Raw genomic sequence first — 21,350 nt, 5'->3', positions numbered from 1 at the left:
CTACTGGCTCCCCTCCCCGCCCCACCCCCACCCCTGATCTGCTGGGAGGGGTAGGACCCCAGGTGCCTGAACTCCGGTTTGGTCGGTGATGCCGTTTCCACCACAGAGGGGAGAAACTAAGGCACCAAGATGAGTGTCAGCCCGTGGCGGTCAGGGTCCTCAGTGTAGACCAGTATGGAGCAAGGTTCGGTGGGGAAGCTGGAACCGCAGAGAGGAAGGAAAATCCCATCGGAGGAACTCCGGGGGGGGCGTGGGTCCGTGCTTGGCTCTGACCCGCCAAGCATCACGGAGAGTGATGGCCCGAAACACGGGTGATGCTTTGGTTCTGCCTGGTGATACCAGATGTGAGGCACCCCCTGCCCGGCCTCCTCCAGCCCTCGCGCACTGCGGCTGTTCAAGCTTCAAGGCAGGAACAGTTGGGGGGCGGGGGGCTGAGTGGAGCTAAGGATGGGTTGGGGGTGAAGGGTGGAGCAGGGTTTCATTCCCTTGACCTGGGTGAAGGCCAGCTGGGCTGCCTCTGAGTCTGGTCCAGCAGGGGCCGGGGTTGGGGGGGGGGGCTGGCCCCAAGCCCCACCCTGCTGTCTGAGGGGGTCCTAGGATGACCCAGACTCTGCTGGGGGGGCAAGAACTCTTGTGAGCGTCTCTCGGCCCTTCTGGATGGAATTCACACACACCCTCGCACCTGAGGGGCGGCCGGTCCACCCCAGCGGTGAGCAGTCATCTTGCCTCGCTGCTCTATCCTTTTCGCTTCCCACCTGCTGCTCCCGGGTAAACCGACAGCCCCCTGCAAGCCCTGAGCTCCCACCCACAGAAATGAAGCTCCTACAGGCTGGGCCGGAGGTTGTGAGTTTTCCCCCTTGTCCACGGTCAGTTACAGATGGAATTCTGCATGCCACTCTTTCCCCACCGCTCGCATTGACTAGTATAGGAAAGAAAGGAAGGGAGGGAGGAAGAAGGAAAGGGACGGCACAAAAACAGACACAGATCAATGGGACAGAATAGAGAACCCAGAAATGGACCCACAAACGTATGGCCAACTGGTCTTTGACAAAGCAGGAAAGAATATCCCATGGAATAAAGACAGTCTCTTCAGCAAGTGGGGCTGGGAAAACTGGACAGCGACATGCAGAAGAATGAACCTGGACCACTTTCTTACACCAGACACAAAACTAAACTCAAAATGGATGAAGGACCTAAACGTAAGACAGGAAGCCATCAGAATCCTCGAGGACAAAGCAGGAAAAAACCTCTTTGATCTTGGCCGCAGCAACTTCTTACTCAACACGTCTCCGGAGTGAAGGGAAACGAAAGCAAAAATGAACTACTGGGACCTCATTAAAATAAAAAGCTTCTGCACAGCGAAGGAAACAATCAGCAAAGCTAAAAGGCAACCGACAGAATGGGAGAAGATATTTGCAAACGACATATCAGATAAAGGGCTGGTATCCAAAATCCATAAAGAACTCCTCAAACTCAACACCCGGAAAACAAATAATCCATTGGAGAAATGGGCAAAGACATGAACAGACACTTCTCCAAAGAAGACATCCAGATGGCCAACAGACACATAGAAAGATGCTCAACATATTCATCACCAGGGAAATACAAATCAAAACCGCAATGAGATACCACCTCACCCCTGTCAGAATGACTGACGTTAACAACTCAGGCAACAACAGATGTTGGTGAGGATGCAGAGAGAGAGAGGATCTCTTTTGCATTGTCGGTGGCAATGCAAGCTCGTGCAGCCACTCTGGAAAACAGGATGGAGGGTCCTCAAAAAACTAAAAATAGAACTACCCGACGACCCAGCAATTGCACTAGTAGGCATTTATCCAAGGGATACAGGGGTGCCGTTTCGAAGGGACACATGCACCCCCATGTTTATAGCAGCACCATCAACAATAGCCAAAGTATGGAAAGAGCCCAAATGTCCATCGATGGATGAACGGATAAAGAAGATGTGGTGTATATATATATATATATATATATATATATACACACACACAATGGAGTATTACTTGGCAATCAAAAAGAATGAAATCTTGCCATTTGCAACTACGTGGGTGGAACTGGAGGGTATTATGCTAAGTGAAATTAGTCAGAGAAAGACAAAAATCCTATGACTTCACTCACATGAGGACTTTAAGAGAAAACAGATGAACATAAAGGAAGGGAAACAAAAATCATATAGAAACAGGGAGGGGGACAAAACAGAAGAGACTCACAAATACGGAGAACAAACTGAGGGTTCCTGGGGGGGGGTGTGGGAGGGGGGGGCTAAATGGGGAAGGGGCACTAAGGGATCTACTCCTGAAATCATTGTTGCACTAGATGCTAACTAATTTCGATGTAAATTAAAAAAATAAAATAAAATAAAATAAAAAGAAGGAAAGGGAAAACGGGAGGAGAAGGGAGGGGAGAGGAGGGGAGAGGAGGGAAGGGAAAAAGAAAAGAGAGAAGCCGAGCTCACACAGCACACCCTAAACCCTAAAGCAGCATTTCCTAGGGGATTCTAAACATTCAGACACCTGGGGGGGTGGGGGGGTGGTGAGATCCTGCAAATGCAGTGGGCCTGTAGGTGACCTGGAGTTTTGAGAGTCCCCTAGGGTGGCCATGGAGGCCCCTGGCCCCGGGTGCTGCCCCCTGCCTTGCTGTTCCTGTGCCTTAGGGGAAAGCAGAGTTTGCCTAAATCTGGCGAGCCCTGAGCTGCCCAAATCTTGTGAAACACGGGAACGGCCAACACCAGCCTCAGGGGCCCGTCCACCACTCGTGCTCAGGCCCAGGCTCATGGTGGGGCTTTCTTCTCGGCCGAGGCCGCCACTTTGCCCTCTCTTGGGGTGCGGAGCGCTGGGTAAGAGTCTGCCCTTTGCCAGTGATGGGCAACATGGATGGGCCACTCAGGATTGCTAAAGTTTGGGGTGAGGCCCCCGGGCATGGGCCATGTCCCCGGCCGAGCAGGCATGGCCCTAGACTTCTGCCCATGGCAGGACACGGCGCGGGAGCCAGAGGCGTGGCTTGGTCTGGCCCCTGGCACAGGGATGCTCGCCCTCGCTGGGGGTCTCGCTGGGCCTTGGGCAGCCTCGGTCGCCCTCAGGGTCCCGAGGAGGTCGCCCTGTGCTGGGGCTGGGGCTGGGGCTGCCCCTTCTCGGAAGGAGCCCTTCAATGCGGGACTGTTCCCTCTCTACGCCCTGCTCCGGGCTCAAGTGGTGAAAAGAACTTCTTTCTTTTTTGCTAAAAGGTGTATGTGTGTAACTCATCAGTCTCGGGGATAATTTTAACTCCGAGGCTGGCCAAAAAATGCCACTGGGTCTCTTTTCTTCCCCCTGGCCGGCTCGGCGGGGAGGCGTGGGGCGGCGCGGAAGCCCCAGGTGGGCCCTGCTGAATGGGGGGCTTGTGCTCAGCCGGCGGGGCGGGAACTGGCGTCCAGCCCGCCGCCCGCCCCGCCCGCCGCCGTCCGCCCCGAGCCCAGGCCGCCGGCGCTGCCGCTGCTCAGAGCGCGAGTGCAGCCATGGCCGGAGCCCCCACCCTGGCCCTGCTCCTGCTCGGGCAGCTCCTGGCCGCGACCGTGACCGAGGCGCAGGTGAGCGCGGGCCGGAGAGTGGCGGCCAGGGTGGGAGTCCGGGGGCTCTGAGACGGGGCGTCGAGCAGCACAGCCGGGGGACCGACCTGCCCCCTCCCCGGCCACCCTGGGCCAGTGAGTGAGCCCGGAACCCGGGACGCTTGGGGACCGCCTGCACAGCCTCGAGGCCCATCGCCCACCTCGCCGTGGAGCACAGAGACCGGTCGCCCCACAGAGCCCTCGTGGATGGCGCGACCCTTCGTGGATGAGCCCAGGAGTCGCCCTGTCCTTGCCCGGCCTGGTCGGCTGCTGCCACCAGACGGGCACAATGTCGCCTTTGTTCCCTGAGGCTCCCTGCGGTGCAGCCCCTCCTGGAGGATCCAGGCAGCAGACGCTGCCAGCCCTGGGGCTTTGGGGGATCTCTGAGGCAGGCCTGGGCGGGGTGGGGGTGGGGGGCCCGGGGCCAGGCCCCCGGTGCCGCTCCCGACCCAGGAACAGGGGACGCTCTGTTGGGCTGACCCGCGGGAGAGGGTGGGAGGGATCAACTCCATGATGACACTTCTCCGTTTCAGAAAGTGGGACCCCAAGGCCCCCCGGGCCCCCAAGGGCCACCTGGGAAACCGGGCAAGGACGGCATTGATGTGAGTTTGCGGGTGGGGAGGGCTCCGTGGGGTTCTAGTCTGGCTGCAACCTCCCTGAGCCTCTAGACCTGATGGAGACAAAACTAAGTCCCACTCGTCGGGGCTGGGGCGAAGCGGGGTGTGGGGTGTGAAGAGGGACAAAGACGGTCCTTGTTCCTGTTCAGGGTTCAGCCCGCAGGGATCCCGTCCCCAGAGCAGGTGGGGGGTGCACGGTAGTCTTTGGCCTGGGAATGTGGGCACTGATGTGCGTGTCTCCGGGTCCCCGAGGGGCCCTTGCTCCTGTATCCTGAGGCCCTGGGGGTGGAGGTGCAGGGCTGTCCCCTGAGGGTCTCGGGCTGGAGCCAGCTTTGGTGGGGCTCTGGAGCTGGCTCCGCCCCAGAGATGCTGTCTTTAGGGGTGCCCCAGGTCAAGTGTGGCCCAATCCAAGCAGCTGAAATCCCCCGGCCAGCCTCCCCCAGGACCGTCTTGGGTGAACCCCCCCCCCCCATCCAGCCACCTCCATGTAAAGCAGAGACCTGTCCCAGGACCTCCTCGCCTGCGAGAGCCCCCCTTGACCAGTCCTCAGTCTCTCTCTGAGCCCCCAAGGCCCTAGATGGCCCTGAGTCTCATATCCACACCAACCTTGGTTGATCTCGACCCGCAGGGTGCTCTGCGACAGCCCCGCAGGGTCGGGGCGGGGCGGGTCATGGTGGCCACATTGGGCCCTGGACCCAGGGCCCCCACACCCCTCCCGCTGGGGCTGGGCTCCCGGCCCCCCAGGAGCCCCAGGCTGACGGGAGTCATGCCGTTCCTTCTTGGGAGGGTTCTACTTAAAAGCCTGGAAGCCTCACGCCAAGGGTCTCGGGCCTAGTGGTCACGGGGGTGGCGTTCCCCCTGGGCCTCTGCAAGTCTGAGGGGCTGTGGCCCACCTTCCGAGGCTTCTCAGGCTGGTGGAGGGGTGAGGGGTGTGTCCCTGTGCCTGGCCCCAGAGAGGAGGGGGCCCCTTAGATGTGGATGAGGTCGCATGTTGGGGGGGCGGGGTCCCGTGTCGCCTCTCGGGTCTCTGCTCCCCTGGGCCGGGGTCTTCAGGGGACGCTTGGTCACATGTGGGTGTCTTCCCCTCTACAGGGAGAAGTTGGGCCTCCGGGTCTGCCGGGGTCCCCGGTGAGTGTCCAGCTACGGCGAGGGGAGGGGTGGACCTAGAGCCGAGGGGTCAGGACGCCCCCTTGCCACCACACTGGGCCCTGGGTTGCCCGCCAGGCAGGAGGCCTCAGAGGCAGGAAGGGGGCGGGAGGGGAGCGTGTGGGATTCAGCGTGTCCCTGGGTGGCGGCTGGCTTTGAGACGGTCTTTGGGCCGGTGCCAGGCAGGCCAGGTTGCTACAGCCGGCGAGGGGGCCCTGGGCTTTCACAGAGCTGTTCGGGCCCAGGAATTGAGGGTTCTAGGGCACCCCGGGGGTCCCACAGAGGGACGCACGGGCCCTTAGCCCGGGCGGCTGACGAAGCATCCAGGTGAACTTCCTACAGAGGTGACTAAGCGGGGGGAGGCGCCCGGAGAGGGCGGCCAGCTGGGGCCAGTGAGGGTGGGCGCCGGGCCCAGCTGGGTGGGGGTCTGCAGGAGAGCCGGCAGCTGGGCCTCCGGTGGAGAAGAGCCAATCTCTAATTGCTGGGCGGTGCCGCAGCTGGAAAACACAAGCCTTATTGGTGAAGGCCAAGGCTCTGGGCTGGACCTGCCCTCACGCCTCTGCCCTCCCCCTCCTCCCTCCAGGGACCAAAAGGGGCCCCAGGGAAGCCAGGGAAACCAGGGGAGGCTGGGCTCCCAGGACTGCCCGGTGTGGACGTGAGTGTGCCCGCCCCTCCCTCCCCCTCCCCCCTTCCCCTCCTGAGAGCCCCCTCCCCTCCCCTCCCCTGAGCCGGGACGGAGGGGTCAAGTTTAATTGCAGTTCTCCCGCTGGGGCTGGGCCTGCGCTGGGCCTGCTCGGTCCCAAGAGTCTCCGGATGTCCCCCAGCGGGGGTCCCTTGGCCTGCATCCCAGACCCCTCAGCCCAGGCAGAGGACGCAGCCAGCTCGCGGCAGGGGTGAAAATGCTCCTAGCTCTCGTTTCTCTGGCTACCTGGGCCCCTCTGAGCCCCAGGCTGGCTGCGTTTGTCCTCGGGGCTCAAGGCCTTGGCCGCAGGACCCTGGGGGCCGCGGCAGGGCTCTGAGAAGGGACTTCTCCCACCTGCTGGGCTTATCAGCTCCTCACCTCCCCCAGAGGCTCTGGGAGAGGAAGGGGCCGCATGCAAGGTTCTTCCCCTTGTCCGACCCATTTTAGTTAGGAGAGTGCCCTCTGGGGGGAGGCGGACCGTCCTCCCAGCGTGACCCCTCGCGTCCCCCCTCCCCTGCCTCTCTCCCCAGGGTCTGACAGGACAGGACGGACCACCGGGCCCCAAGGGCGCACCTGGAGAACGGGTCAGTGCCTGCCCCAAGTTGAATGGGTTCCACTCGGGAGTGAGGTCCCCACCCCACCCCCAGTGCTGAGCACTGTCCACAAGGCTGGTGGCCCTGAGGGCAGCTGGGACGTCCTACCGCGTGTGCGGTGAGGTGGAGGCCACAGAAGGGCAGGTGGGCTCAGGGGGACGACACACGGGCCCCTGCTCGCAGCCGTCCTAGCGTTCAGACCTGGCGGGGGCGACTGGCCTTACGGGCCAGGGCGGCTGGCTCCGGGCTTTCTGTAGGGAGTCTCTTGTCGGGGGGCCCCCCGGGCCGAGCCTGCGTCTTTGGGGTACAGGGGAGCGGCAGAAAGGGCAGGGGCCAAAGCTCTCGTGACCTTTGGGGGGGGGGCTACCTGGAAGGCTTCTTGGAGAGGTGGGCACAGGGCCCTTCTGTGTGGCTCAGGTCAGCCCTAGCGCCGGGCCTTCCTGGGGGGCGTGTCCTGCCTGCTCTGGGCTGCTTCCTGCATTCGTTTCCAACAGTCTGGATGGATTTTCCTCAGCGGGATTATTGGCAAAGACCTGTCCGGGCCGCTGGGCCTCAGAGGTCCCCCCGGGGCCTCGATCTTCTGTAAAACGGAGAGCTCCCACTTCAGGGCGGGGGCGGGTGGGACAGGTTGGCTCACAGAGTTCTGGGCGCCTGGGCTCAGCTCACTCCTGACTCTCTTTCCTTCTGCAGGGAAGTCTGGGCCCCCCGGGGCCCCCCGGGCTAGGGGTGAGTGTCATTTCCCCCTCCCGTGGGACTTTGAGGAGCCAGAGGGTCTGACCAGGGTGGGGTGCCCTCGGGAGCCCTGAGAGGCAGCGTCCAGCCCTCTTGCCTGCTGTCCCTCCGGGGCCGAGCCAGCCTGGGCCGGGGTCCTGGGACACCATCTGGGCTGTGTCCTCTCTCCCCCAGGGAGGGCCCCCTGCACCAGGAGTCTGGGGGTCCCCCTCGTACAGCCCGCCTGTCTCAGGGGAGGGGGGGTGGGCTGTCCCCAGCACCTTCTGACCCCGTGCTTGTCACTGCAGGGCAAAGGCCTCCCCGGACCCTCGGTGAGTACTGACCACCCTCGCGGCCCCACCCAAGCACGCCCACCACACTCCGGGCCAGGCGGGCTGCCAGGTCCCAAACCGGGGCTGGGGCCAGCCGCCCCCCACCGGACTTCCTGTCCCTCCAGAGAGGGCAGACCAGCCCTGTGTGGGTCTGTGGGTGCAGACCCCTGTTTCTCACGTCCTTCCCCCCCCCAGGGAGAGGCAGGAGTGAGCGGCATCCCTGGTGGAGCTGGCCTCCGGGGCCCCCCGGTGAGTGGCTGGCCCTGACCCTCCCCCCTGCTCAGAGCAAGGGCCCTGCCCGCCGGGACACCCCCAATTCAACCCCCAGGGCTTCCTCCCACCTCTGCTCCTTCCCTTCCCTTCCCTCCCTCTTCCCCTCACCCCTTCTACCCTCCTCCTCCTCCTCCCCCATTTCCTTTCTCATGGCCCTTGATGGAAACCCCAAGTGACATTCAGGGACAAGGACAGGCTAGGCCTTGAGATGCGCTGTGGGCACATGCACAGGCCAGGCTGGGGGAGGCGGGCAGGTGGCAACGTCCCCGTGAGGGCACAGGGAGGGAGACCGCTGGTCACCCTCACCTAACGTCATAACCCACCCCCCAGGGACCCTCTGGACTACCGGGCCTCCCTGGCCCCCCGGGACCTCCTGGACCCCCTGTAAGTACCAGGCAGGGGACCCCAGGGCTTCGCTGGGGTAGTGCCAGGCAGCGATGACGTGGCTCTCCTGTCCCCGGGGCCCCCAGCCGCACCCACGTGGACTCCCATCCCCTTTTCAGACACGGGCGGAGTCCGGGGCCAAAGTGGCAGCCGGGTCAGCTGACCTGGGGACAGGCAGGGCTCAGGCCCAGTGGCTCAGGACAGGTGGTTTCTGTCCTTGTTAATGCCCAGCACTGGCCACGTGAGGGATGAAGGGACTGAGTCCGGAGTGGCGGGTGACAGGGAGGGCGGGGGATGGGAGCGTCCAAGTCAGCTGTCTTTGTGTCCCAGGGTCACCCAGGGGTCCTCCCTGAAGGCGCCACTGACCTGCAGGTAGGCCCTTGCAGCCATCTGTGAAGGCTGCCCGTCTTGGGGGGAGGGGGCACGAGCCCAGCCCACCGCCTCGGGGACCCCGTGGCTCGTTCCCCACCCCCCGGGTCCGTGTGGGTGGCACCAGCTCTGGGCGCGGCCTCGCCACGCCAACTCTGCCCACTGGCTATGAGCCGCTCCCTCCCGCGCTCCTGCCCCCGGGTCCCCTCACCCCCACCCCTACCCCCACCCCCATCCCCACCCCCTGCTCACAGGAGTGTGAATGTGAATCGAAGTGAAACAATCCAGTTGTAGCCTAGCACAGCCGGGCGCTGACCGTTCAGCCACACTCGGCGGGTGTCGGCTACAACGGGTGGCACAGAGGGTTTCCCCAGCAGAGAAGGCTCTGGACTAGCGTCTGGGACTCACTCTTATCTGTGAGCTTTGTCGCTCCCGTGAAAACGAAGACCGCGTCTGGGGCGGCCCCAGGTCCTTCTCCGCTGTGTGTGCGGAGGGGTCAGCGTCCGGTGCTCCTGAAGGATGTGACCTGCCTGCTGCCAGCGCCCTTGGCTCCACCCCTGTGTCCGGAGTGTTTGACCAGGGCATGTCCCAGAGGGAGGGTTTAGGGACCTTCCAGAACCTTCCAGAACCTTCCAGAATCGGGAGAATGGCTGGGCCCCTGGCGATGGGCCAGGCAGGGGCAGAGATGAGCTGCAGAATGATCTAGGAAACCCAGCGCCATCCCTTGGGGTTACGGTGCCCTGGGCGCGGAGTGCCCCATCCGTGTCTGCAGGACACCTGTCCGTTCCTAGAGCACATTTGTGCACTGACAGGAGCCCCGGCCTGAGGTTTGCTGCGGGAACACGGGATGAGGGCCCCTTTGTGAAGCCGCTGCGCTGAGTATGGAGAAAGGGGAGCTTGGCTCCCAGCGCGAGCCCACGAGGGGTCAGGCAGCCACCATCCTGCTCCGGGCAGTGCCTTTCTGCACCCCCCACCCCACCCCGGGCGGCCACACTGAGCGAGGGCCCGTCTGGGCTCCCTGGGAGGCCCTGGTGTGGCCTGAGGTCCCTTCACTCGTCTGGAATGGCCCGTCTCAGGGCCCCTGGGTGTTGACCTGAGAGGCAGGTCCCGCTCTGACCACTCTGCTTTCCAACAGTGCCCGGCCATCTGCCCCCCAGGCCCTCCCGGGCCCCCAGGAATGCCAGGGTTCAAGGTGAGCGGCGGCCACAGGGTGACTCAGACCCGAGCCTCAAGATCCGGAGGGGACTCGGGGGGAGGTGGGCTTCCACAAAGCCTGCCCTGGTTGTTCCAGGAAGAAGGGAGAGCTGGCCTCCGACCCAGCCTGGGGGCCTTGCTCTGTCCCCACCCCCCTGTTCAGCACTGTTAACGGGCTGGGCACCGGTATGGCCACTGGGACCGGGCGGCATGGCGACAGCTGCAGCCAGGGAAGCTGGTGTCAGGCCACCAACTCCCTTCCCTGGCCCGGCCTTGTCCCCTCTTGACCGGACCTCAGTTTCCCCACCTGATCTGGCGGCCACGCAGGCCTCTGTTCAGGGCTGCTGGGGGTGGGCTGTGACTCCTCGCCCCCACTGGCTTTCAGGGGCCCACCGGCTACAAAGGGGAGCAAGGAGAGGTCGGCAAGGATGGCGAGAAGGTGAATGTGGGCCGCGGCAGGGCCGTCGGCCTGGGCGGGGGTGGGAGGGAGGGAGGGAGGGAGGGGCGCCTGGTGGGGTGGGGGCCAGGGCCCCGCTGGCGGTGGGTCAGGGAGGGGGTGCCGGCCGCCTCTGGGGCATGCTATGCACGCCTCCTCTGTGGGGCCTGGCCAGTCGGAGCCAAGTGATTTGGGGCAGGGTCCCTGGACGAACCCCCCACCTGCCTGGTCTCACGTGGAAGTTCCCTGAGCTCAGGCGGGCCCCGCTGGTGGCTGGAGAGGTCTCCTGGAGGCCCCTGCCACCCCCCCCCCCCCATGGCCCCTGGCCGCGGAAGATTTTGGTTTGCCCTTACCCACAGGCACCAGGTGAGGCTGGGTACATGTCCGGCACGGTGAGGTCGCCGCTCGGGCAGTAGACGTGCCCACGCCAGCCAGGCAGAGGCGTCTGGGAAAGGCTGGGGGCCTTGCAGGAGCAGAAGCCACAGGGACCTTGCCCTCCAGAGGAAGGCCAGAACCCCCCTAACCTCAGAGGCTCAGCTGTGAATGGGGCCACGGCCCCCGCTGCACGGGCTCATCTGGGGGGACCAGTGGGCTTGGACAGGTGCTGGGAGGGCTCAGGCCTGACCCAGCTCACGGCACCTCATCTCCATTGCAGGGTGATCCTGGCCCCCCCGGGCCCGCTGGCATCCCAGGCACTGTAGGGCTGCAGGTGAGCAGGGGAAGGGGCCAGACGTGGGTGGGGATGTGGGGCCAGAGCCCCTCGACTACTTAGGGCTGCAGGGGACGGTCCACCGACACCCGAAAGAGGGACCGGGCCAGGGTCCTGCCTCTGCCAGGCTGCAGATCCTAGGAATTGTGGCCCTGCCCCCTCCAGGACCTGGCCCGAGGTCAGGTGCTTCTAGGGAAGACCCTAGGGCCCTCCGTGGCTCCCGGGGGGCGTGCGGTCCTGGGGGTGCTGCTGGCCCAGGCCCTGCCTTTCCAGCTTTCCTCTTACAGGGGCCTCGGGGACTTCGAGGTCTGCCGGGGCCGGCCGGGCCCCCCGGGGATCGGGTAAGTCAGCCCCGCATCAGGTGGAGAGGGGCCCTAGGCAAGCGGAGTGGAGGCCTTGGAAAAGGGGGGTGGGGGATGGTTTGGGACCCCTGGGCGGCTGACCGGGGAGGGGCCCGCTGGGGGTGTCTGTTGGGGGTGCTGGAGGCAGGGTCTCTCTGGCTGGAGCCACGTCCTCCAAGGGATGCTGGCCAGGCTCCAGATGAGAGGCCCCAGATGGCCCCCCGCCTCCTTTACAGGGTCCCATCGGATTCCGAGGGCCGCTGGGGATCCCAGGAGCCCCTGGGAAAGTGGTATGTGTGTGTCTGGGGGTGGAGGGTGGCACCCCGCAGGCCTGGGCTCTCTGTACCCTTCCTCTTCCTCACTCAGACGCCTCCCTCAGTCCCCTGGTCTGCGCCGGGCTGGCCCTTCCGGGAGCGGAGTCCTCTTATGGGCACGCACCCCTGGGCACACCTGGGGGCAGGAGTGGGTATACCTTGGGGGGGGGTTGAGTTTACGGCGGGGGCCTGTTCTCGCTGGGACTTTGGTATTCTTCCCTCTGGACGTGTGTGAGGTGTGGTCAACGTCCCTCTGGCCCCTGTGACCCTCCATCCAGCCCTCCCACCTTCTGCAGTTAACTTTTTGTTTCCATACCTCCCCCCCCCCGTCATTTTAGGGTGACAGAGGCGAGAGGGGCCCAGACGGATTCCGTGGCCCCAAGGGTGACCTTGTAAGTAAAGTGACCTTGATTCTCTGGGTCCTTCCTCCAGACATGCCGACCTCTGGGGAGGGAGGGTGGGGTGGCCCCTGGCCAGCAGCTGGGTCACCGGCAGTTCTGGTGGCTCTGACGAGCTCGTGCCGGGAGCAGCGGGGCGGAGGCTGTAGGACCAGACTCCTGGGGGCGCATTCCGGCCGCTACACTCATCCCGCCAGAGGCCCTGGGCCCTGCGCCAACGTTGCCCAACTGTGAAATGGAATAACAGAGAAAATGACTCTCAGGTTGAGCGAGTGACCGTGAGTAAAGCTGAGAGATGATCGAGCAATGAGGGGACAGCCCCAAGCTGGCGTCTGCCTGCGGACGCCTTCAACCTCGTCGTCCCCCAGGCTGAGTCCCGTGGCCAGAGGCCCAGGAGGGGGCCGCGTGATGCTGAGACGGGTCCCGAGTCCACAAGCCCTTCCCCCCGTGGTTGGGCATCCCCCAGCCCTGAGCACAGCCCCTGGTGCCCGGGAGTCATGGGCACGGGGCGCATGCAGGGCTCCTGGCCTGAGCCTGCCTGGGGACCAGGGACACAGTCTGGGGGGGGAGCATTCCTCTTCCTCAAGGTCCCAAATGCAGTGGCTTATGTGTCTTTTAGGGCAGACCTGGTCCCAAAGGAGCCCCTGGAGTGGCCGGGCCGGGCGGAGAGCCGGTGAGTGCCCGCGGCTGCCGCGGCGTCGGACAACGGCCGGTGTCCCTGGTGTCCCTGCACAGAGCAGGCCCCTGCTGGCCTCCCATCTTCTGCAAGTGTCTCCCCCCGGGAGAACCCTTCTCCTTCAGCCGCCCGGGGCTGTTTGCGGCCGGCGTGTGGCCCTCACTTGGCCGAACGCTGCTGTCGCCGTCCGGAGCCTCCTAGCCGTGGCTGAGCAGGGCACGGGGCCACGTGTTCCGGACGGCCCCGACCGGGCGGAGGAGGCAGAGCGTCTGCCGCAGGGGACAGAAGGGTGGGCTGGGTAGACCGGTGGGCACAGGTGTGGGGCATTCTGAGGGTCCTGGGGCACCCGCACTGCCCGGTCCCCTGCTCAGCCCCTCCCAGCCCCAACCCACGGGGACGAGGACGGGCCCCTGGGGGCCTCCTCTGAAAGCTTGCCCTCCCGCTGGTTTCCCAACACTGGGCTGTGCTCTCTGTTTCCACACCGGTCCAGAGTGTGGGATCGGGAAGGCCCACATCCCAGCCCCCAAGCCTCTGTCTTCTCATCTGCAAAACGGGCCGCAAGGGAACTTGGCTGTGGGCCTGGTGAAAACCCCGGGCAGACGCGGAGGGCGGTGTTCTCCGCACGCCCCCTGCGGGGACTGACATACCAGCCTGGGGAGGGAGGGTGGGGTGACGGGAGACGCCGCACCCCAGGCCTCACACCACCCCCATCCCCAGGGTATGCCGGGCGAGGACGGGCGGGACGGCGTGCCCGGACTCGATGGCGAGAAGGTTGGTATCTGGCCTACAGGGGAGAAGGGGTCTGAGGGGGTTGGGCCTCCCGGGCCTCAGCACCCTGTCCCCCGACCTCCCGCAGGGAGAGGCCGGTCGCAACGGTGCCCCAGGAGAGAAGGGTCCCAACGGGCTGCCGGTGAGCGCGTGGGCTTCCCTCGGTGGTGCCGGGGCTACGCCGGTGGGGCCTCGGGGACGGGGGTCTTCTCCTGTGCGTCCCCGAGCGGGAGTTTGTGCAGGGGGAGCCCCGCTTTGGGGGTGCTCTGCCACGGGCTCACAGCCCGGACCTCTGACGTGCGCAGGGCCTCCCCGGACGAGCAGGGTCCAAGGGCGAGAAGGGAGAACTGGTAGGTGGCTTCTCCGTCTTGCTGGGGGTGGGGGTGGGGCCCGGGCCCCGGAGGGAGGGACGAGCGCACACTCGGGGCTCTCTCGTGCAGGGCCGAGCCGGGGAGCTGGGTGAGGCTGGACCCTCGGGAGAGCCTGGCATCCCGGTAAGTGTCCCCCCTCCCCTCCCCCGTACCCCCTCCCCCCTCCCCCCTCCCTGCCCTAAGTCCACGGACCCTGCTGACCCCTGTCCCCCTCCCCCCCACCTCGTGCAGGGAGACGTTGGCGTGCCTGGGGAGCGTGGTGAGGCTGGCCACAGGGGCTCGGCGGTGAGTGAGGCGGGTGTAGCCTGGCGGGGGGGGGGGGGGGGGGAAGGGCAGGGAGGCACCGCCATGTCGCCGTGCGGGCTGGGGAGGCATCTGGGACACGTCAGTGAGCTGAGCCCACGAAAGCCAAAAGACACCGAGGGCCAGGCCCAGCTGTCCCATCCTTGCTGAGGGAGGAAGTCACAGCACCCGCCGCAGGCTCCGTGAGGTGCAGTGGGCGCTTCCCACCCCTCATGTCCGAGTAGGTGGATAGATGGGATCGTGGGGACACTGGCCACAGGGCCCTGGGCAGCCCTGGGTGTGGGTGCCTGGCTCCCAAGGCTGACGGGCGCGTGGGGTCTGAGGGCACGCCTCACCCCCACAACCCCCGGCCGCCCCCCATCTCTGTCCCCGGCGAGCGGGCCAGCTCCCGTGTCTGCCCGGCGTCCCTGGGGGCAGGCGAGCTGGACCCACACCTTCCTTTTGTCTTTCAGGGGGCTCTGGGCCCGCAAGGCCCTCCTGGAGCCCCTGGCGTCCGAGGCTTCCAGGTGGGTGAGATCTGGGGTGGGTTTACGCCCAGGGGGGCCAGCTGAGCAGGGGGAGGGGTCCCCGCTGGGCTCCTTTGTGGGTGCTGACGAGCTGGATCCTTGTCTGCAGGGCCGGAAGGGCGACACAGGAGACCCCGGCCTGCCGGGCCCCCAGGGCCTCCGAGGTGTCACGGGTGACCGGGTAAGTGGCTGTCCCGGCAGGGGGTGCCCTACCCCGCCCCGCCCCACCCCGCCCTTGCTCACAGTCCCCGGGACCCACAGGGGAGGACCACATGCTGCCGGTGGCTGGCAGGCCGGTGCTCCTGGCTCCGTGGGGGCCCGTCGGGTTTCAGCTGAGGGTCGGACAAAGGGTTACGTTGCTTTAAGACAAGTGTGAAAACCCCAGCTGTTGTTATCCATGACTGCTTCTAACTTTCCTAGCGGTCTTGTGATGGTGGGTTCAGTGTGGGTCCCTGTGGTCCCGGGACGGTCGGGCCAGAGCGCCCAGGCGCCCGGCGGGGCAGGACCAGGCCCCACTTGGACGCGCGCCCCAGGCCCTGCCAAGGCCGCGCTTACCTCTGCCATCACCCCTGCAGACAGGAAGGCCCAGGAGCTGCCGTCCAGACCTCGCTTCATTCTGGGGAGGCGGGCAGGGCAGGGCGGGGGCCACGGAAACCACTGGCCGAGAAAGCGGTCCTCCGTTAGCCTCCAGGCGGGCGGGAAACCCCAGGGGCCAGGGCCTCTGGGGGGGGGGGGGCGCCAGGGGCTGTGCTCACACAGGGTCCTCGCCTTCCCCCCACCTTGCCCACCCGGCCTCCTCCATCACCTCCCAGGGCAGCTCTGGCTCCTGCTGCTGTTTGAGCAGACGGACAATTGTTACTTTAATGTTCTCTGTTCTCGGGGTGACCCCAGCCTGCACCTCCCCAGACACGTCCGGTCCCACTCGGGACGCCACCCGAGGGTTACAGGTGCCAGCTGCCCGCACGGTCACTGGTGGTACAAGCAACACCCAACCCAAAGAGGCCCGTTAAACGCCCACGGCACCCCGCGTGCTGCGATGCTCTGGCATCCCTAAGACACTTGGGGGACGCGCCCGGGGCCCCTGTGCTCCACCCCCCCGGGGGCCCTGGGCTTCCTCTAAGGCTGAGCCTTCTCTCTGCCAGGGCCCCGGAGGAGCCGCAGGTCCGAAGGGAGACCAGGTGAGTGGGTACCCGCTGGTCCCGTCCATGCAGGCTGGAGCTCCTCTCTCCCTCCCGCTGTCTTCATGACTGGCTTCTCTTTGCTCCCTCTAAGTGGAGGTGACCGCTCTGGACACCCAGCCCAACTCCCCGGCTCGGCTCCTAGGGCCCCCGGGGGAGGGGGTGTTCCTGCGGACCTTGTGGGAATGTGAGCTCGTCAAGGGCAGCATCTGGGCTCCAGGCCTGTTTGTAGGTCAAAAATTTGTCCTCTCTGGAAAGGCTAGGGTGCTGGGCCTGTGACCTCCAGGTGGCCCCAGGTCCTCTTTATATTGGTTGAGGATTCTGCTTGGCAAAAAAGCCTCGTGTCAGGTCAATAAGGGACGTCAGCCTGCGTCCCCCTCGTCCGGGGTCTCGCGAACCAGCTCCCGAGGCTTGAGAACGTGGTTTAACGTTGGGGCGTGTCGTTCCCAGGGCATTGCAGGTTCTGACGGCCTTCCTGGGGACAAAGGAGAGCTGGTGAGTGTGACCGAGTCGGCCTCACTTGTGTTAACAGCTGAGTGTGAACTAGCCACGTCCGGGGGAGGCCAGTCTCTGCTGGTCCTGGGAGTGGGGGAAGCCGCGTGGAGGCCAGGGGCTGGGCCCATGTGTCCCTGTGGGTCCCGTGGGCTCCTGTCCACGTGATACTGCCTGCAGTCACGTCACCGGTGACTTTCGGCGGGAACTGGGGCACGGTTCAGATAAAACTCAAGAAAACTCTGCCTCCACAGAGCTAAAAATCAAGTTATGTTTAGAGTAAAATCCTTGACTGAGCTCATGGACAGGTGGACCTTTTCCTGGAGGCTGGGGCACGACGGTCGTGGGGTTTCGGGGGAAGGGTCTTTGCCACGTGGCCAGGGTTTCAGTTCAGTGACTAAGGCTGTCGAGGTGTCTGGGGGAGATGGCGACGACCCGGCCCCGGGGACCCTCGTCTCTGGCACAGCCCACAGCCCTGTGACTGTAGCCAGGACATGGTCAGGGCTGCGTGTGTGTGTGTGCACGCACTCGAGGTTTATTTTGGGGAATTCCCGGATGACCTTGACCCAGCAGGACCCTGGGAACCCGTCCCTGATAATCTGATGGGGGTGGCAGTTCCTGCCGGCTGCGGAGCCCAGAGGCGTCTGCTCTCGCCGATGGCGGCATGGCAGAATGGGTCCTGGGCCATCTGCTGTCTGGTTGGGACCACGTGCCTGTTCACAGGCAGCCAGGAAGCTTCCTGAGGAGGACACAGCTGGGGAAAGGGAACCTTAGGGACAGACTGTCAGCTTAGCGTCATTTATTATAATGATAATGACGGCCAGGAGCAAAGTCAACACGTGTGAGAAAAAGTACGAAGCAGCTACTGAAAACACCCTTTAGGAAAACTAAGTCACAAAAACATCAGTGGTCATAACACAACCCCAGTGAGATAAAAACGTACTTACGAGAGATCCTGAGAGGTCAAGCTGTAGTTTCCCGGCTGTTCGAGGCCATCCCTGACCAGTAACGTGCTGGCCTGGTTCTCTGGAAGCAAATGCCCGCCTGCCTAGCAGCACACGCAACGGCTCCTCTCTCGCAGGGTCCCGGTGGTCCCGTTGGTCCCAAAGGAGAGGTAAGTGGCTGGCAGCCGTCCCGACAGTAAAGCCCAAAGGAGACACGGGCCTGCAGGTCGCGAAGCTGGCTCTGCCCGGAAGTGGGGCAAGAGGGAGGAGCGTGCGTGGCGGGGCTGCTGGGCACTGGTCCCGTTCTCCCCTAGTCCGGCAGTCGAGGGGAGCTGGGCCCAAAGGGCATCCCGGGTCCCAACGGCACCAGCGGCGTGGATGGCGTCCCAGGCCCGCCCGGCCCCGTGGGTTTCCAGGGCGTCCAAGGCGTGCCTGGCATCACTGGGAAGCCCGGAGTCCCGGTACGTGCTTCTTTCCCTGTGTTGAGGTCGGCGTCCAGGGGCGGGGGTCACCTTCCCGAGAGTGATGGCGAGGTGCCTCTGGAGGTGTCGGCCTGCCCCCGTCCGCTGACCAGCTTACGGGGTGCGTTTCAGGGGCGAGAGGCCAGCGAGCAGCACATCCGGGAGCTGTGTGGGGCGATGCTCAGCGGTGAGTGCCCTCCCACCCCCTTCCCTGCCCAGCTGCCTAGGGTCCTTGGGGGGTCCGCTCTGTCCATCTGCACCAGGTGGGGGCTCCCTCCCCCGGGATTTAATACTGGGCCAGGAGCTCTAAACGTCTGCTCAAAGAACCAGTCATGAGGGACAGGGACTGTGCCCTTTCAGCCCTTCCAAACTAAGTGGCATCTTTTGGCCACTTTGATTCACAGGGCTTTTAAGGAGCTCGCGCAAAGGGAGCGCCTCCTTCTGGGCCTTGACTCACTGCTCGGTACTCTGACAGCACTAGAGTTTCGTGCCCTCACACCAAGTTCGGGCCACTTTCAATCTGTGAAACTTCCTTCTGGAAGGCGGGCAGCCCTGACGTTTTAGCCGCGGCATAGAACACTTCCGCTAATCCGCTTTGAATAAACGCGTGCCCCTTTGTTTTTCAAAAGAACAAATTGCACAGTTAGCAGCTCACCTGAGGAAGCCTTTAGCGCCAGGATCCGCGGGCCGGCCTGGTCCAGCCGGACCCCCAGGTCCCCCGGGGCCCCCCGGCTCCATCGGCCACCCCGGTGCGCGAGGGCCCCCTGGATATCGTGGTCCCACCGGAGAGCTGGGAGACCCTGGGCCCAGAGGTGAGTGGCCCCCGCATTCCGTCTCCCACGAGCACTGCAACGTTTTTTTAATGTGATGTTTTTCTCAAATACCGTGAGAACATCTGGGGGAAAGGACAGACAAACGTGAGAAGCACACAGAAGCCCCTTTATACACCATAGGATGTGCCTTCGTAAAAACCGACATGTGAACGTTTCTGTGGCAAAAGGCAAAAACTGTACGGAACTCCCTTTTAAAGGTCGACGATGCACTAGATGTAATTTAGGAACCAGCTCAAGTCACAGACACGCCCCCCATGGGCCCCGGGGCTGGCCTGTGCTGGCGGCGGGGTGCTCGGTGCCCATGATCGGAGCCTCACGTGTGTGTGTGAGTGGGCGGGCACTAACCTTTTCCAAAACGGCCTCGAACACTCACCCCATTTCCAAACTCTAAGCTGCGCCACCACGGCCGGCTGGCCCCGCCAGCGAGCCTCACGGCCCAAACGAGGGAGATCACGCTCGTGATTCCAGTCCATTCCAACTTACTGATCCAATAATTTTGTTTCTGAAAAGTAGCCTAAGAAAAATACTTCCAAGGGAAACTTAAATCTGTAAATCCCTTCCTTTGTGAAGCGTAAAGTATTCCAAAATTAGTGGTGCCATTTCCCACATCCTCACGCCGAACCACCTGAGTCCCGGAGACGGACGCGCACACCTCCTTCCCACTCCCAGACGCCGTGCCGTCCATCCGCACCGATGGAACCCCCGAGGTTCCCTGTGGGCGGCCCGGAGTCCTGCCCTGCCCCGTGCCAGTGCCCGTGGTCCCCAAACCGAGATGCATTGAAGCATCAACCACCTTGACTGGTTGTGATGCTTGGGCTGTTTTCCTGAGCGTGTCACTTTGGGGAAAAGCCTGCAAAGTGGGTGTCAGAAGGTGGGTCACACACCTGGGGCTCACATCTGCTGCTTTCCCACAGGGACCCAGGGAGACCGAGGAGACAAAGGCTCGGCGGGCGCGGGTCTGGACGGGCCTGACGGAGACCAGGGGCTCCAAGGTACGTGTGCCAGCCGCTGTCGGCTTTGCTTCCAACTCTGCGTGGGGCGTGCTTGGGCGACGAACGGCCTTCTAAAGGAACGAGTTCTCTCTTGGCAAACACTCTTAGAAGGTCAGGAACTGTCTGAATCACTTTGTAGAACAGTTTGCTCGAGAACCCATTCAGGAGACTCTATTTAGTGCAGGCCACCCACCATCTATTTCAGCTAAATTCTTTTTTTTTTTTAATTTTTTTTTCAACATTTATTTATTTTTGGGATAGAGAGAGACAGAGCATGAACAGGGGAGGGGCAGAGAGAGAGGGAGACACAGAATCGGAAACAGGCTCCAGGCTCTGAGCCATCAGCCCAGAGCCTAACGCGGGGCTCGAACTCACGGACCGCAAGATCGTGACCTGGCTGAAGTCGGACGCTTAACCGACTGCGCCACCCAGGCGCCCCATATTTCAGCTAAATTCTAACAGAATCCCTTCACTGGCCCGTATGTATCCTGGACGTTTGAATTAACATCAACATACATGCTTTGTGGAGAGACAGGGGCCTCCCAGGAGGCTTTCCGGGCCTGGTCTCACCTGCACCCACGCCCTAGGGGCCGGGGGCCCGAGGCCTGCCGGCCCACACACCTGGGGCTGCCCGCGAGGCAGCGGCCACTCTGCCTCCACCTGCTCGGGGGCCCGGTCACCTCCGTCCCTGCTCACCAGACAACTCCGCACCCCCCCCCTCCCCCCCCCCGCGGCTCACCACAGACCGAGCTCAGCTCCAGTCCGAGCCGCCACCCCTGGGACATATCCCGGACCTCCACGCACCTCTCACTGCACCTCACCTCCTCCCCGCACCCCCTCCCCTCCCCTGGGCCCTTCCAGAGTGGGGAATAAGCTCTAAGACCAAAGTGGGGGGGGGCAGGTGGAATGGCTGTCCATTCCCGCTGTCCACACTCACCTTCCTGCTCCGACTCATCTCCAGGACCGCAGGGTGTGCCCGGCGTGAGCAAGGACGGCCGAGACGGGGCCCAAGGCGAGCCCGGGCCTCCGGGAGATCCCGGCCTCCCTGGTGCTGTTGGTGCTCAGGGGACCCCCGGCATCTGTGACACCTCTGCCTGCCAAGGAGCCGTGATGGCAGGGGGCGGGGAAAAATCCGGTTCTAGAAGCTCCTAAAACGCAACTGAAGGAAGTGAGGGAGATGATGAGGCTGCTGCAAGCAGGGAGCTCCGGAAGGTCCCAGAAGAGACCTCGGGCCGTGCTGTGACGTCCCCCGAGGCCCTCCCGGCCTGGGCCTCGTGTCCTCGACAGCAGCGACTAGACAGTGGGTCCCTGAGAGCGTCCTCCAATGCCCTGTCCTCGTGTTCTGTCTCCCATGTATTTACAGCTGAAACGTCGTACCTCAGCCCAGGCCCTACGTGACGTGGCATCTGGGGGTACAGGCCGCACACGCAGTTCTGTACGATTCCACAGAGAGAAAATATTCAGCTTGTTTACACAGCATTTGCGGAAGGACGAAGACATGGTCCCGGTGAGACGATCTATGAAATCTAACGACCACAGTGTAACAAATAAAGAAGTTCACGTACGGCATCCCCCCCACACATGGTCTAGTCTGATTTTCCCGCTTTTCTTGTGTACAGACTTTTACCGTCTCCAATTAACAGTATTTATTGAAGGTGACTTTGTACTGCACGCAAGTCTACTGCTATTACCTGTTGTGATAAATAAAGCCACTCATTCGAAAAAC

The 21,350-nt window shown here is 63.6% G+C and overlaps 1 protein-coding gene across 1 annotated transcript; it reads left to right on the top strand.

Annotated features, from left to right (window-relative positions):
* The first annotated feature begins 3,443 nt into the window (after positions 1–3,443).
* Positions 3,444–21,349, top strand: COL9A3 (collagen type IX alpha 3 chain). The gene is made up of 32 exons (XM_027046872.2): positions 3,444–3,583; positions 4,135–4,203; positions 5,311–5,346; positions 5,948–6,019; positions 6,577–6,630; positions 7,330–7,365; positions 7,659–7,682; positions 7,878–7,931; positions 8,286–8,339; positions 8,670–8,711; positions 9,844–9,900; positions 10,288–10,341; positions 10,994–11,047; positions 11,335–11,388; positions 11,625–11,678; positions 12,041–12,094; positions 12,720–12,773; positions 13,494–13,547; positions 13,633–13,686; positions 13,850–13,894; positions 13,985–14,038; positions 14,147–14,200; positions 14,671–14,724; positions 14,834–14,905; positions 15,867–15,902; positions 16,353–16,397; positions 17,476–17,508; positions 17,653–17,799; positions 17,932–17,986; positions 18,429–18,611; positions 19,547–19,624; positions 20,586–21,349. The coding sequence occupies exons 1-32, from the start codon at positions 3,512–3,514 to the stop codon at positions 20,774–20,776; spliced, it is 2,049 nt and encodes a 682-aa protein (XP_026902673.2). The 5' UTR covers positions 3,444–3,511; the 3' UTR covers positions 20,777–21,349.
* The last annotated feature ends 1 nt before the right edge of the window (position 21,350 follows it).

Source organism: Acinonyx jubatus, chromosome A3 (assembly GCF_027475565.1).
Source record: "Acinonyx jubatus isolate Ajub_Pintada_27869175 chromosome A3, VMU_Ajub_asm_v1.0, whole genome shotgun sequence".
In the NCBI taxonomy this organism is placed as follows: Eukaryota; Metazoa; Chordata; class Mammalia; order Carnivora; family Felidae; genus Acinonyx; species Acinonyx jubatus.
Note: the sequence above shows the minus strand (reverse complement) of the source record. Positions and strands in the feature narration are given on the sequence as shown.